The sequence below is a fragment of the Argentina silus genome, assembly GCF_951799395.1.
Source record: "Argentina silus genome assembly, chromosome: 13".
NCBI lineage: Eukaryota > Metazoa > Chordata > Actinopteri > Argentiniformes > Argentinidae > Argentina > Argentina silus.
In genome coordinates, this window is record NC_139667.1 from 1,036,132 (window position 1) to 1,051,131 (window position 15,000).

At 46.2% G+C, this 15,000-nt stretch overlaps 3 protein-coding genes across 3 annotated transcripts in view; 2 read left to right on the forward strand and 1 right to left on the reverse strand.

Annotated features, from left to right (window-relative positions):
• Positions 1-9,968, forward strand: part of LOC310813709 (gamma-aminobutyric acid receptor subunit rho-1-like) — a gene marked incomplete at both ends in the record, with an annotated part of 15,843 nt that extends 5,875 nt beyond the window's left edge. The window contains 9 exons of the mRNA XM_083682801.1: positions 1-37; positions 2,181-2,287; positions 4,534-4,601; positions 4,908-5,131; positions 6,195-6,277; positions 7,094-7,234; positions 7,907-8,059; positions 8,676-8,872; positions 9,675-9,968. The exon at positions 1-37 is cut by the window's left edge and continues 17 nt beyond it. Of these exons, the coding sequence (XP_083538927.1) occupies positions 1-37; positions 2,181-2,287; positions 4,534-4,601; positions 4,908-5,131; positions 6,195-6,277; positions 7,094-7,234; positions 7,907-8,059; positions 8,676-8,872; positions 9,675-9,968 (1,304 nt within the window). The remainder of the gene's footprint in view (positions 38-2,180; positions 2,288-4,533; positions 4,602-4,907; positions 5,132-6,194; positions 6,278-7,093; positions 7,235-7,906; positions 8,060-8,675; positions 8,873-9,674) is intronic.
• The window catches only part of gnly (granulysin), a 91,111-nt gene that overhangs the window by 33,384 nt on the left and 42,727 nt on the right, over positions 1-15,000 (forward strand). The gene's annotated exons all lie outside the window — the stretch shown is intronic.
• The window catches only part of LOC310814145 (xaa-Arg dipeptidase-like), a gene marked incomplete at both ends in the record, with an annotated part of 3,961 nt that continues 882 nt past the window's right edge, over positions 11,922-15,000 (reverse strand). The window contains 5 exons of the mRNA XM_083683442.1: positions 11,922-12,394; positions 12,944-13,051; positions 13,209-13,335; positions 13,578-13,732; positions 14,418-14,560. Coding sequence (XP_083539568.1) covers positions 11,922-12,394; positions 12,944-13,051; positions 13,209-13,335; positions 13,578-13,732; positions 14,418-14,560 — 1,006 coding nt within the window. The remainder of the gene's footprint in view (positions 12,395-12,943; positions 13,052-13,208; positions 13,336-13,577; positions 13,733-14,417; positions 14,561-15,000) is intronic.

Sequence of the window (15,000 nt, forward strand, 5' to 3'; positions counted from 1 at the left end):
TGAGAATGGAGGGAAGCAGAGGTCCCAAGACCGGGAGGTAAGAGTCCAGCGATGACACGGACCAAGGGAGGCTGGTGGAGGTAGAAATCGGAGGACAGGCTCATTGGAATGCGTGGAATATGGAATAGAATGAGGAATGGTATCAAACACACGTTTGATGCCATTCCTTATTTTTTTTAAATATGTTTTTTAGGGCATTTCTGCTTTTATTGGGATGGAGACAGTAGAGATTGACAGGAAGGATGGGTGAGAGAGAGAGAGAGAGAGAGAGAGAGAGAGAGAGAGAGAGAGGAGGGATGACATGCAGGATATGTCGATGGCCGGAATCGAACCAGGGACCTTGCGACGATATGGTATGCGCCTTAGTGTGCTACGCCACTGAACGCCCCTTGATGTCATTCCTGATTCCATTCCATGCATTACAATGAGCCCATCCTCCGATTTCTGCCTCCAACAGCCTCCCCTGACATGGACCTGCAGGGTGTTGTAAACTTATATACCATTACCCAGATGTAGGTAAAACCAAAAGCTCTATCAATCGAACTTCAAACTTTATTTATAGAGCACATTTCATACACAGATGCAACACCATGAGCTTTAAAGGAACATGGATAAAAACAATTAAAATAGAGACAAAAGGATAAGATGTTAACATCTAAGTACAGAATCATTAAGACAACATTCCAAGTACATCAGTCATGGGAGTTTAACACAGTAAAAACAGAGAACAGGTGATACTATAGACTATGATACTATAGAGACTATGATACTATAGAGACTATGATACTATAGACTATGATACTATAGACTATGATACTATAGACTATGATACTATAGACTATGATACTATAGAGACTATGATACTATAGACTATGATACTATAGAGACTATGATACTATAGACTATGATACTATAGAGACTATGATACTATAGACTATGATACTATAGAGACTATGATACTATAGACTATGATACTATAGACTATGATACTATAGACTATGATACTATAGACTATGATACTATAGACTATGATACTATAGAGACTATGATACTATAGACTATGATACTATAGAGACTATGATACTATAGACTATGATACTATAGACTATGATACTATAGACTATGATACTATAGACTATGATACTATAGACTATGATACTATAGAGACTATGATACTATAGACTATGATACTATAGAGACTATGATACTATAGACTATGATACTATAGAGACTATGATACTATAGACTATGATACTATAGAGACTATGATACTATAGACTATGATACTATAGGCTATGATACTATAGAGGCTATGATACTATAGACTATGATACTATAGACTATGATACTATAGACTATGATACTATAGACTATGATACTATAGACTATGATACTATAGAGGCTATGATACTATAGACTATGATACTATAGAGACTATGATACTAGAGACTATGATACTAGAGACTATGATACTATAGACTATGATACTATAGACTATGATACTATAGACTATGATACTATAGACTATGATACTATAGAGACTATGATACTATAGACTATGATACTATAGACTATGATACTATAGACTATGATACTATAGACTATGATACTATAGAGGCTATGATACTATAGACTATGATACTATAGAGACTATGATACTAGAGACTATGATACTAGAGACTATGATACTATAGACTATGATACTATAGACTATGATACTATAGACTATGATACTATAGACTATGATACTATAGAGACTATGATACTATAGACTATGATACTATAGACTATGATACTATAGACTATGATACTATAGACTATGATACTATAGACTATGATACTATAGACTATGATACTATAGAGACTATGATACTATAGACTATGATACTAGAGACTATGATACTATAGACTATGATACTATAGACTATGATACTATAGAGGCTATGATACTATAGACTATGATACTATAGAGGCTATGATACTATAGACTATGATACTATAGAGGCTATGATACTATAGATGACGTCTCCCTGATTGATTGTTGTTCCTTGTTGGAGTTAATGATCACGTAGCATCATGGTAGATCATCCACTCACAGTCAGATGAATAAACCATTTCATGACCCTAAACACCTCTCAGATATCTGACTCTCTCTTCAGATACTCTTCTTCTCTCTACAGCCCAATCCTAAAGCGAAGTCCAGACATGACCAAATCTCCAATGACCAAATCTGAGCAGCTTCTGAGAATAGACGACCATGATTTCACCATGAGGCCGGCGTTTGGAGGTAAGAAGCAGGAACACTTTACCACACGTTTCTCAAGTTCCTCTCGGGAGCTCCAGTACTGTCATCGCAATGGCTTTGCAAAAGTCTTACGATCAAACCACTTCACAAAATGTTATGCGTACCATGTACAGAACCAGTCAAAAGTTTGGACACACCTTGCCAAGAGTGTGCAAAGCCGTCATCAAAGCAAAAGGTGGCTACTTTGAAGAATCTAAAATATAAAACATATTCTGGTTTGTTTAACACTTTTTTGTTTACTACATAATTCCATATGTGTTCCTTCATAGTTTTGATGTCTTCAATATTCATCTACAATGTAGAAAATAATAAAAATAAAGAAAAGACCATTGAATGAGAAGGTGTGTCCAGGCTTTTGACCGGTACTGTAGATGTTGTGATGTTTATTCCGATCGAAAACAGGGTTTACTCTGTTTACTCATTTAAGCATCATCACAACTCACAACGGGGATAACGCGCCAACTGCTTGGTCATCTCTTTATCTAGTCCAGCCATTGAGGTCAGCCGGACTGCCACAAAGGATCGGTGACCGTCCAATGGGCTTTGGTGAAAATGGCCCCTATAAGCTGAGCTCTCTGGATCATTAGTAACCCACCACCAGCACAAGCTGTGCATGCTTTTCCCATCCCACAGTCTTCTCTCTGTGTCAACAACAGACAATTGTTCCATCAGTACTCAGTCCCGTGTTGAGTGGTAAGGGATTTCGATGACAGACAGTCCTGTGGTCTCTGTGGGACTGGGATTATCAGGAAGCACAGCTCTGTTGTATTAGAGAGGGAGAGAGAGAGGGAGAGAGAGAGAGAGAGAGAGAGAGGGAGAGAGAGGGAGAGAGGGATCTGTAAATGTGTTTTGACGTTAATGTTGCGTGTTTCAGTCCTCTATTTACACTTTGGGGACATCATAATACCAGCCAGTGTCATGTTGCCTGAGCCAAATGACGAGATTGTGTTTGTCGTCTGCTGGAAAAAGGAAGAGGAAGGGAGGGATGAATGGGCTCAGTCCAGATGTTTGTAACTTTGATCCTTTGTGACCTAATTGGACATCTGTAGGCAGCACTAGGCAGGAGGATGATGATGGACAGAGAGAGAGAGAGAGAGGGGAGGGGGGGGGAGGGGAGGGGAGGGGGGGGAGGGGAGGGGAGGGGGGGGGGGGGATGATGATGGACAGAGAGAGAGAGAGGGGAGGGGGGGGGGGGGATGATGATGGACAGAGAGAGAGAGAGGGGAGGGGAGGGAGAGAGAGAGAGAGGGGAGGGGGGGGGAGGGAGAGAGAGAGAGAGGGAGAGAGAGAGAGAGGGGAGGGGGGGGGAGAGGGAGAGAGAGGGGAGGGGGGGGGAGAGGGAGAGAGAGAGAGAGAGGGGAGGGGGGGGGAGAGGGAGAGAGAGAGAGAGAGGGGGGGGGAGAGAGAGAGAGAGGGGAGGGGGGGGGAGAGGGAGAGAGAGGGGAGGGGGGGGGAGAGAGAGAGAGAGGGGAGGGGGGGGGAGAGGGAGAGAGAGGGGAGGGGGGGGGAGAGGGAGAGAGAGAGGGGAGGGGGGGGAGGATTCCCAGTCCAGCATGTCGTGACACAATAAGCAGATCCAGCTTGTCTCCGTGCATCACACTGTTCACATGGAGGTTAGGGTTAGCTCAGTACCTGCTCTTTAATATATATATATATATTATCATATACGCCATTTAGCTGACGCTTTTATCCAAAGCGACTTACATTGCAGTGAGTGCATACATTTCAGTATATATGGTCCCAGCGGGAATCAAACCCACAACCTAAGCGTTGTTAGCGCCACGCTCTACCAACTGAGCCAGAGGACCACTATCAGAGAAACCAGCCAACTCACTGTGTGTTCAACTGATTACAACAATGCATACAATATTCTGTGTGATAGAAGTGGTTTTAATAATGTTCTACCATCACAATATTATACTGGCCTGGAAATGTAACCTGTACCTGCTCTGTGTTTACTGTAATTGCGCAGGTGTTGACACCAATTCTGATGATTGCAAGAATACATACTGTAGTGTAGGGGAGGCTGGTGGAGGTAGAAATCGGAGGATGGGCTCATTGTAATGCATGGAATGGAATGTGAGGAATGGTGTCAAACTCCTCATTCCGTTCCATGCATAACACTGAGCCCGTCCTCAGAATTCTACCTCCACCAGCCTCCCCTGCTGTAGGGTATCCTGAGTGAATCTAATTAGCAGAATGACTGACATGACTTTATATCGTTTCAGGACCCCCAATTCCAGTTGGGGTGGATGTTCAGGTTGAGAGTCTCGACACAATCTCAGAAGTGGACATGGTAAGTAAGACATGGTTATCTTGATTACATGTTAGTGGTGATGATCTTTTCCGCAAAACTCCAGAGAACGCTTTCCTCCCTGTTCTAATATGAGAAGCCATCAGTGGAGGCTGGTGGAGGTAGAAATCGGAGCCCGGACTCATTGTAATGCATGGAATCACATGTTTGATACCGTCCTCCGATTTCTACCTCCACCAGCCTCCCCTGATATTGAGGCTCTCCAAAACGACTTACAGTCCATTGAGTGCATCCATTGTTTGTACGTATGATCCCAGTGGGAATTGAACCCACGACGTTGTGTTCCAGGACTTCACCATGACGCTCTACATCAGGCACTACTGGAAGGACGAACGCCTGTCGTTCCCCAGCACCAACAACCAGAGCATGACCTTCGACAGCCGCCTGGTGAAGAAGATCTGGGTTCCTGACATGTTCTTCGTCCACTCCAAGAGGTCCTTCATCCATGACACCACCACGGACAACGTCATGCTGAGGGTCTACCCCGATGGGAACGTCCTCTACAGCCTGAGGTAAGGGCTCTCTGCCCGTCTTACTGGAACACTGAGTCCCAGTTCTCCACCATTTTACGTCCATTTCCTCAGAGGGTGTTGGGAAGCCTCCTGTACATTTTTAGCCAGCCAAACGAATTAATCAAATGCAGAATGAATCCCAATCCTCCAGCCTGTTCCAGAATGAATCCCAATCCTCCAGCCTGTTCCAGAATGAATCCCAATCCTCCAGCCTGATTCAGAATGAATCCCAATCCTCCAGCCTGTTTCAGAATGAATCCCAATCCTCCAGCCTGTTTCAGAATGAATCCCAATCCTCCAGCCTGTTTCAGAATGAATCCCAATCCTCCAGCCTGTTTCAGAATGAATCCCAATCCTCCAGCCTGTTTCAGAATGAATCCCAATCCTCCAGCCTGATTCAGAATGAATTCCAATCCTCCAGCCTGATTCAGAATGAATCCCAATCCTCCAGCCTGTTTCAGAATGAATCCCAATCCTCCAGCCTGTTTCAGAAGTGTGGACTTTTGTAATGAAATGGACTGGGGAAAGAGTGGTGGAGGAAACCAAAGCTCTGCTCATAAATACATTAATATGTGGGGAAATGCACAAGTGCACACTTCAGGAAAGGGGTTGAGTATTAGGATGCAGCAAATGAACGTGTTTGATTCCATTCCATCATTACAATGAGCCCATCCTTCGATTCTACCTCCACCAGCCTCCCCTGGTGTTCTACCTCCACCAGCTTCCCCTGATGTCCTACCTCCACTAGCCTCCCCCGGTGTTCTACCTCCATCAGCCTCCCCTGATGTTCTCCCTCCACCAGCTACCCCTGGTGTTCTACCTCCACCAGCCTCCCCTGGTATTCAGCACCCACTCTGACCCCCCCCCCCCCCCCCCCCTCTTCCTTCAGGAATGCATTTTTGAGTTTTCCTATTCAAAACGCTACTGGATCCAGAACTAGACTTAATTTGTGTCCAGGAAACCAGCCCAAAGTGAATCACAGTAGAACCATAAGTGTCCGTGTTGGACTCTGGCTAGACAGGAATGATCACCGATGTCCCTTCTTCTTCTTCTGTTTCTCCAGAGTCACAGTCACGGCCATGTGCAACATGGACCTGAGCCGCTTCCCTCTGGACACACAGACCTGCTCCCTGGAGATAGAGAGCTGTGAGTCCTTCTCAACCTAGAACTCAGAAATAGGACGGGACGGGAGAGGAGAGGAGAGGACATGATGGGACAGGACAGGACAGGACAGGAGAGGAGAGGAGAGGAGAGGAGAGGAGAGGACATGATGGGACAGGACAGGACAGGACAGGACAGGACAGGACAGGACAGGACAGGACAGGAGAGGAGAGGACATGATGGGACAGGACAGGACAGAAGAGGAGAGGAGAGGAGAGGAGAGGAGAGGAGAGGAGAGGAGAGGAGAGGAGAGGAGAGGAGAGGAAAGGAAAGGAGAGGAGAGGAGAGGACATGATGGGACAGGACAGGACAGGACAGGACAGGACAGGACAGGAGAGGAGAGGACAGGAGAGGACATGACGGGACAGGACAGGATAAACTTGAATGTCCCCGAGGGGAAAATGGTCTTAGACACCCAGTACTGCGATACCAATGTCATACATCTCATCTCCTACAGCCATATACCAAATATAGCAGTTTTGTTCCCCATACTGACATTGGCAGGAGTGTATTTTTACATATCTGGACTACTAAGCTAAAAGACGATCCACATTCACAAACCACACTCACACAACCATACAGGACACTACCACATTAAACAGTATCACAACATCTGATCATATTTTATAAAGGACCACAATGGAAATAAGTCAGTAGAACTGATTGTGTTTTTAATCCTCGACGCTTTCTTAAATGTTCTACATGTATTTTAAATATATCGAATGAACACATAAATAAATTATTTCCAATCATGTTTGGTGATGAGATATTGATCGGTGCTCTTGAACGTTCCCTCCTCAGACGCATACACAGACGATGATCTGATGCTCTACTGGAAGAAAGGGAATGAGTCCCTGAACACAGACGACAGGATATCTCTGTCTCAGTTCCTGATCCAGAAGTTCCACACCACCACCAAGCTGGCCTTCTACAGCAGCACGGGTAAGGCAGGCCTGACCACAACCTCTCCACAGCTGCACTGTGTCACACAGATTAATGGATAGATTACGTAAACATATTATAATATTACACAATCGTAACACATTTATGTAACGCATGTGTGTCTGCCTGTTTGCGCTGGAAAGACAAATGTCATGTTTCAGAAACATGTTGAGTGAAAACTCAGGACTGAGATATATTACAACATTGTTGATTGTATTACACTATGAGGTCAGAGAAAGGGAGAAATTGATCATCTGTTTGTGATACGCTCTTCATAGAACATAGAACCCTTTTGGGTTAGATGTAGACCCCTTCACAGAAAAACCCTTCTTCAAAGGGTTCCAAATAAAGAGACAAATAAAGAACCCTTTCAGAACCCTTTTTCTCTAAGAGTGTATGTGTCTTCCTGATAGGCTGGTCCAGCTGTCTGTTTACGATATCTATGGTCTGTTCCTCTTCTTATTGGCTGGTCCAGCTGTCTGTTTACGATATCTATGGTCTGCTCCTCTTCCTATTGGCTGGTACAACTGTCTGTATATGACATCTATGGTCTTTATCCTTCCTGATAGGCTGGTACAGCCGTCTGTTTATGATATCTATAGTCTGTTCCTCTTCCTATTGGCTGGTACAACTGTCTGTATATGACATCTATGGTCTGCTTCCTTCTGATAGGCTGGTACAACCGTCTGTACATCCACTTCACTCTGCGACGGCACATCTTCTTCTTCCTGCTGCAGACCTACTTCCCCGCCACTCTGATGGTCATGCTGTCCTGGGTGTCCTTCTGGATCGATCGCCGGGCCGTACCTGCTAGGGTTCCTCTAGGTAGGAGACCATCCCCACTAGGGTTCCTCTAGGTAGGAGACCATCCCCACTAGGGTTCCTCTAGATAGGAGACCATGTCCACTAGGGTTCCTCTAGGTAGGAGACCATCCCCACTAGGGTTCTTCTAGGGTTCCTCTAGGTAGGAGACCATCCCCACTCGGGTTCCTCTAGGTAGGAGACCATCCCCATTAGGGTTCCTCTAGGTAGGAGAGGGTTCTTCTAGGTAGGAGAGGGTTCTTCTAGGTAGGAGACCATCCCCACTAGGGTTCCTCTAGGTAGGAGACCATCCCCACTAGGGTTCCTCTAGGTAGGAGACCATCTCCACTAGGGTTCCTCTAGGTAGGAGACCATCTCCACTAGGGTTCCTCTAGGTAGGAGAGGGTTCCTCTGGGGTTCCTCTAAGTAGGAGACAGGGGAGGCTGATGGAAGTAGAAATGTGAGGATGGGCTCATTGTGATGCATGGAACACAATGCGTTTGATACCATTCTTCATTCCGTCCCATGCATTACAATGAGCCCGTCCTCCGATTTCTACCTCCACCGGCCTCCTCTTCTATAGTACCTACGGTTCCTCCCTGATCCCTGTCTGTCTGTCTGTCTGTCTGTCTGCGCCCAGGTATCACCACGGTGCTCACCATGTCCACCATCATCACCGGCGTCAACGCGTCCATGCCCAGGGTCTCCTACATCAAGGCTGTGGACATCTACCTGTGGGTCAGTTTTGTGTTCGTCTTCCTCTCAGTGATAGAGTATGCCGCGGTCAACTACCTCTCCACTGTACAGGAACGGAAGGAGAGGAAACTGAGAGACAGGGTGAGATTGGTTTCATTTCTTTTTTTCTTTTTCAAAAAAATCTAATCGAAACCACACTTACACAACCATAAGTCACACTACCATATAAAACAGTACCACCATACCAGGGGAGGCTGGTGGAGGTAGAAATCGGAGGACGGGAATGGAATGCAGGAATGGAAATGAGGAATGGTATCAAACATGTGATTTCATGCATCACAATGAGCCCATCCTCCGATTTCTACCTCCATTCCTGTCCTCCAATTTCTACCTCCACCAGCCTCCCCTGCACCATGGCTCTCATGGGGATATCTGACCATATTGTATAGGAGGACTACAAGTCCCAGGTCACTGAGTGCGTACACTTTTTGACCATCAGCTGTGCAGTCTGCTGTTGTTTATTTTTAGGACTGCATCTGGTGCACCATTTTGCTCTCATACTAATTTCCCCATCTGACAAATGTTGTGCCATATGGAGCTAAATTATGTAGCCTGAGGAGGAATGTTTTCAACTCCAACAAACCCAGGAAAACTTTTCGTCACGACCCGCTTTGCCACTGAGACGACTTCGTCTACTTCAGCTTGTCAGGCTTGCTCTTGAACTAAACTTTGTCTTGTCTTTTCTTTTCTTTTCTTTTCACGACACCCCTCTCCCCTCCCCCCCGTCTCCCCCTCTCTGTCTCCCCTCCACCCATCTCTCCCCCCTGCCCTCCACCTGTCTCTCCCCCCTCCCTCTCCCCTCGTCTCCCCTCCACCCATCTCCCCGCCTCCCTCTCCCCTCCACCTGTCTCCACCTGTCTCCCCCCTCCTCCCACCTCTGCAGCTGCCGTGCACCTGTGGCATCGGTAACCCCGAGGACATGATGTGTGACCCCCAGATCACCGGCTACACCAGCAACATGGAGGGCTATGGAATGCCGGAGAACGGGGGCCGGGACGGCCACAGGATGCTGGCCCAGGTGGCCCTGGGGGACCCCCAGATCACGGGCCAGCTAAAGAACACCCGTCCCTACGTCAACATCTGGATAGACACCCACGCCATAGACAAGTACTCACGGGTCATCTTCCCCGGCTCCTACGCCCTCTTCAACATCATCTACTGGTCCATCTACTCATAGCCCCCTGTGTCGCCCCCTGGTGGCGGGAGGACCCGGTCCACTGTCCACCGCACCCACGCCCTGCCCAGCATAAAAGGGAGTTTCAGTTATCAGGATCTTTGTGGCCATGGAGAGGACGGACGCTGTGCACCGTCCACCGACACCAACCGCTGCTGAGAGCAACCGGACTCCACCAGCAGGGACCGTGTGTGTGGCCATGGAGAGAGAAGACATGTTTCTTATGTTTTTCTTTGAGAGTATCGAGAGAGAGCGAGAGAGAGAGAGACTGAGATACTGCTCATAAAATGCAAGGTGAACATTGCCTTCTGGACCCAGCCTCTTAAATGGACCTGTTTAAATACTGTACTGTATGTTCTTTTAAATGGACCTGTTTAAATACTGTACTGTATGTTCTGTTCAATGTGTGTTCAAGAAAACAAGTAACATGGATTTGTAGTTCATTTCCTTTGGGATATGCAGTCGGTTTGTAAATAGTATGGATGAAAGGGCTTAGGATCATGAAACGTTAGCAATAATGCAGAAGGACAATCCCTACCTGACTAAACGGTAGATTCAGGTGTGAGGTGAGGTCAGGTGAGGTGAGGTGGGGTGAGGTGGGGTGAGGTCAGGTGGGGTGAGGTGGGGTGAGGTCAGGTGGGGTGAGGTCAGGTGGGGTGAGGTCAGGTCAGGTGAGGTGAGGTGGGGTGAGGTCAGGTCAGGTGAGGTGAGGTGGGGTGAGGTCAGGTGAGGTGGGGTGAGGTCAGGTGAGGTCAGGTGAGGTGGGGTGAGGTGAGGTGAGGTGGGGTGTCTATCCACTGCTGGGAAACGTGAGGTAGATTGGATGTTTTACAGCATATAGGCCCTCTCCGTTATAATGGAAATGAGCCTAAATCTGTTCCAGGGGTCTAGAAACCATAGACATGACAGGCCGCACCAGCAGGTCTAAGGTTGTATACTGTAGCAGGTGTTGGAAGTAAACTTCATGGAAGCTATCGAAGACCGTTGTATAAAATAATTCCCCCAATCCCCTCCTAAAATCGAACGCCTGATTGTCAGGTAACATCGTCAAGATTTTTTTTTGTATTTGCAGTTCTGTACTGTAGTAAACTGTATACCCATGACTTAGATGATACAAAATCTGTTGCTTCTGCTTTTTATATACATGCAATTAACAACTATTTATTTGCTGTTGAGAAACACTTTCTGTTACATGTACACAGACGGCACTGACAGTCTGACCTAATAAGACACATTTTAAGGACGTACGCAAATCGCTATGAACTATTACAGATATACAGCAGATGTTATTCAAGTTCTAAAGTATAATCAAATGCAAACAGATTATATTATTTCAAATTTTTTTTTTTTTTTTTCCACAATTCACTTTTTATACTTTTGAAGCTCTTGTCCTCAACATATATATATACTGTAGTAGTGGGGCCTTGAGATTCAGTGTGTTAGCTGTTAGCCTTTAGCATTGTCTTTTTAAAAAAATCTATTTAGCATCTATTTTGATACTGTGAATAAATTATCTGGTAGATAGCCTCTTCAGGATCATCTTACAGTACTGAGCACGCATCCATATGGGTATCATCACTCAACACAGCTGTGTTATGATTGGTTATTATCAACAATGTTTAATAAATGTTATGTTTTTCTGAGAAAGAGAGAAAAATGTATTGTAGTCTGAATCCATAGGGATTAAACAAGAGGACCAGTCTAAATCCATAGCAAAATCAACTATGTTTATATTTCACAACTGTCTGAACAATTGCAATAGTGTTCACTGAATTATTTTAACAAATAGGTCATCCTATTGACTGCTATTATCGGTCAAACTACAGTACTACTGTATAAGTCATATATGAAAAACCAGACCAAGAATGTCAGTTTTTAAGACGGCTTCTGAAGGCAGCTTCTGATTGGAGGTCACTTGTATCAACACTTCCTCGTCATGATCAAAGTCCATACTGTTTACGTGTCACTGCCGCTGCCTTCCAGCCCTGGGTCCTGCTTCAGCCCTGGCTCCTGCTTCAGCCCTGGGTCCTGCTTCAGCCCTGGGTCCTGCTTCAGCCCTGGGTCCTGCTTCAGCCCTGGCTCCTGCTTCAGCCCTGGGTCCTGCTTCAGCCCTGGGTCCTGCTTCAGCCCTGGGTCCTGCGTCAGCCCTGGGTCCTGCGTCAGCCCTGGGTCCTGCTTCAGCCCTGGGTCCTGCGTCAGCCCTGGGTCCTGCTTCAGCCCTGGGTCCTGCTTCAGCCCTGGGTCCTGCTTCAGCCCTGGGTCCTGCTTCAGCCCTGGGTCCTGCTTCAGCCCTGGGTCCTGCTTCAGCTTGGCTTCAGTGAAGTCCTCTCTGACCCTCTGCAGCAACTCAGGACAACACAGCACGTCCACAGCAGTCATGGCCAGGGCCTTGGCCGTCCGCAGGGTGAAGAACTGGGCCTTCTCCGCACCTGGAGGACATTTACATTTACATTTCTGGCATTTAGCAGTTGCCTTTATCCAAAGCGACTTACAACAAATACATTTGTTTAAGTAAGTGAATCATCTATCCATCAGTCATCATAAGACAAAGTAATCAATGCTCAGACCAGGGGCCATAGGCAGTCACAATGCTAGAAGAAGTATTATTATTTTATTTTTTTTAATTAACAGGAGACAAACTTGTACAGGTGGATAGTGGGGGTGAAGAGGTCTCTAGGAGAGGAGCCAGAGGAGGAGGACGTAGAGGGATCAGGGGGGTGTGTGCAGAAAATACCAAATACCAAATAAAACCTGGTTGGTTTGCTTGTTACTCAGAGCCTACCTGCAGCCGTGGTGTACTCCTCAGTGTGGTTCAGGGCCTCAGAGCCTACCTGCAGCTGTGGTGTACTCCTCAGTGTGGTTCAGGGCCTCAGAGCCTACCTGCAGCCGTGGTGTACTCCTCAGTGTGGTTCAGGGCCTCAGAGCCTACCTGCAGCCGTGGTGTACTCCTCAGTGTGGTTCAGGGCTTCAGAGCCTACCTGCAGCTGTGGTGTACTCCTCAGTGTGGTTCAGGGCCTCAGAGCCGATGTAGAAGAAAGGATGAATCCCAGGGACAACAAATGACACGTTCCCGAAGTCGGTGGAACCTGCCACGACAAGGAAAACACTTAATCCATCAATCAATCGATTCATTCATTGATAAGATTTGTTGACTGAGACAGACTACAACACATCTCCCTATTCACAATACACATCAGTGACCGCACTACTCTCTCTCATTTCACACCAGAAACACTTCCTCACCAGAGAAGTTCTTGGGCACCTCTTCAAACTCAACGCCCAGAGCCCTGCCGTTCTCCTCATAGAGCTGTGCCAGGGTGGCGTTCGGCAGGATGTTGGAGTACGCGTGGTTCGGATAGGTTATCTCCACCTGAACACAGAGAGAGAGAGAGAGAGAGAGAGAGAGACAGAGAGAGACAGAGACAGAGAGAGACAGAGAGAGAGAGAGAGAGACAGAGAGAGAGAGAGAGAGAGAGAGAGAGAGAGAGAGAGAGAGAGAGAGAGAGAGGAAACAGCAGTCGGTAGGTCACCGGTTTGATTCCCCACCCCAAGAGGGAACGGATCGAACGGATGTTAATTGGCAAATAAAATGTTGTTTGTTTGTTTTCTTACTTGGCAACCGGTTGCCATGGCGGCTGACCTGAAGCAGGCCTCGGCCTTGGCTTGGAGGAGGGCCAGGTCGCTGGCCAGCGGCGTGCGCAGGTAGAACTCCAGCTCCGTGTAGGCCGGGATTATGTTGGGCTTCACCCCTCCATGTTTGATGATGCCTGGAGCAGACAACACACACAGGAACGCACGGGAGATTGATGAATAGAATAGAATAGAATAGAATAGAATAGAATAGTGTGGAATAGAATGGTATAGTATGGGAGAGTGAAAAGAATAATAAAAATAATGATGTACAGATCAAAGTGCTGTACATTAAAATCAAGCAAAAGTGAAATAGGAAAACAATAAACCGCAGTAGCCTACATGTTAAACAGATACAAACAATGGAAACATATAATTAAAGCACTATTCAAGTAAAACCCAAGCAAAACAGACCAATAGCGAAATAGAAAGCTAAAAACAATAGTACATGCTAGGATAGTACAAATAATGGTAATAGATTAAAATTCAATTCTGTTCTATTCGATTCACATTGATTTGTATAGCCCTTAATCACTGTTACAGTCTAAAAGGGTTTTATAGAATTAGAAGGGAAAATAGAGTAGATTGGAGTGTAGTGGAACGGAATAAAATAGAATAGAAGGAACATAGAATGAACAGAACAGAATGAAACAGAACAGTTCACTGTCCTCCTAGAAGGAAGTTCTTTCCACATTCAGGTACATAGACAAATGATCACACAACACAACACAACACACCACAACAACACATACAATCACTACAACACAGAGGACAATGGACCCTGGACACCAAACGACCAGGTCCAGATCTCTCCTTCCTCACCATGCAGTCTCCAGTCAGGCCTCAGCTGCTGCCTGAGGACAGAGAGGTTGGTGTAGGCCAGCACTGCAGCGTCCAGGGCGTTGACCCCCTCCCAGGGGTAGGCCGCCGCATGGGAGGCCCTGCCGTGGTACTTCACTGTCACACTGGGGGACAACCACAATGGACGCTTCATCAGGGCCCCGGGATTTTCAAAATGTGTAATCTGGATCAGAAAGATCCGGTCTCTGTTTTTGCTGTCCCTGCTATCTGTGATTTCTATCCCTATACTCCCTTTCTATCCCTATACTCCTCTCAAAAAATCACCAAAAAAAAAAAAAGAATCCGGATCATTCTGATCTAGATTAAACTTTTTTATTTTTTATATAAATACTGGGCCCTGGGGACGGTGGGATTAGAGTGGTGCTGATTTGGGAGACAGACAGACAGTTGATGTGGATACTGGATCCCCGTCTACCCCCTAGGCACTTCAGCTCCATCTGAAAGGACTGGATAAGTATAAAATAGGGGAGGCTGGTGGATGTAGAAATCGGAGGACGGGCTCATTGTATTGCATGGAATGGAAAGAGGAATGGTATTAAGCACG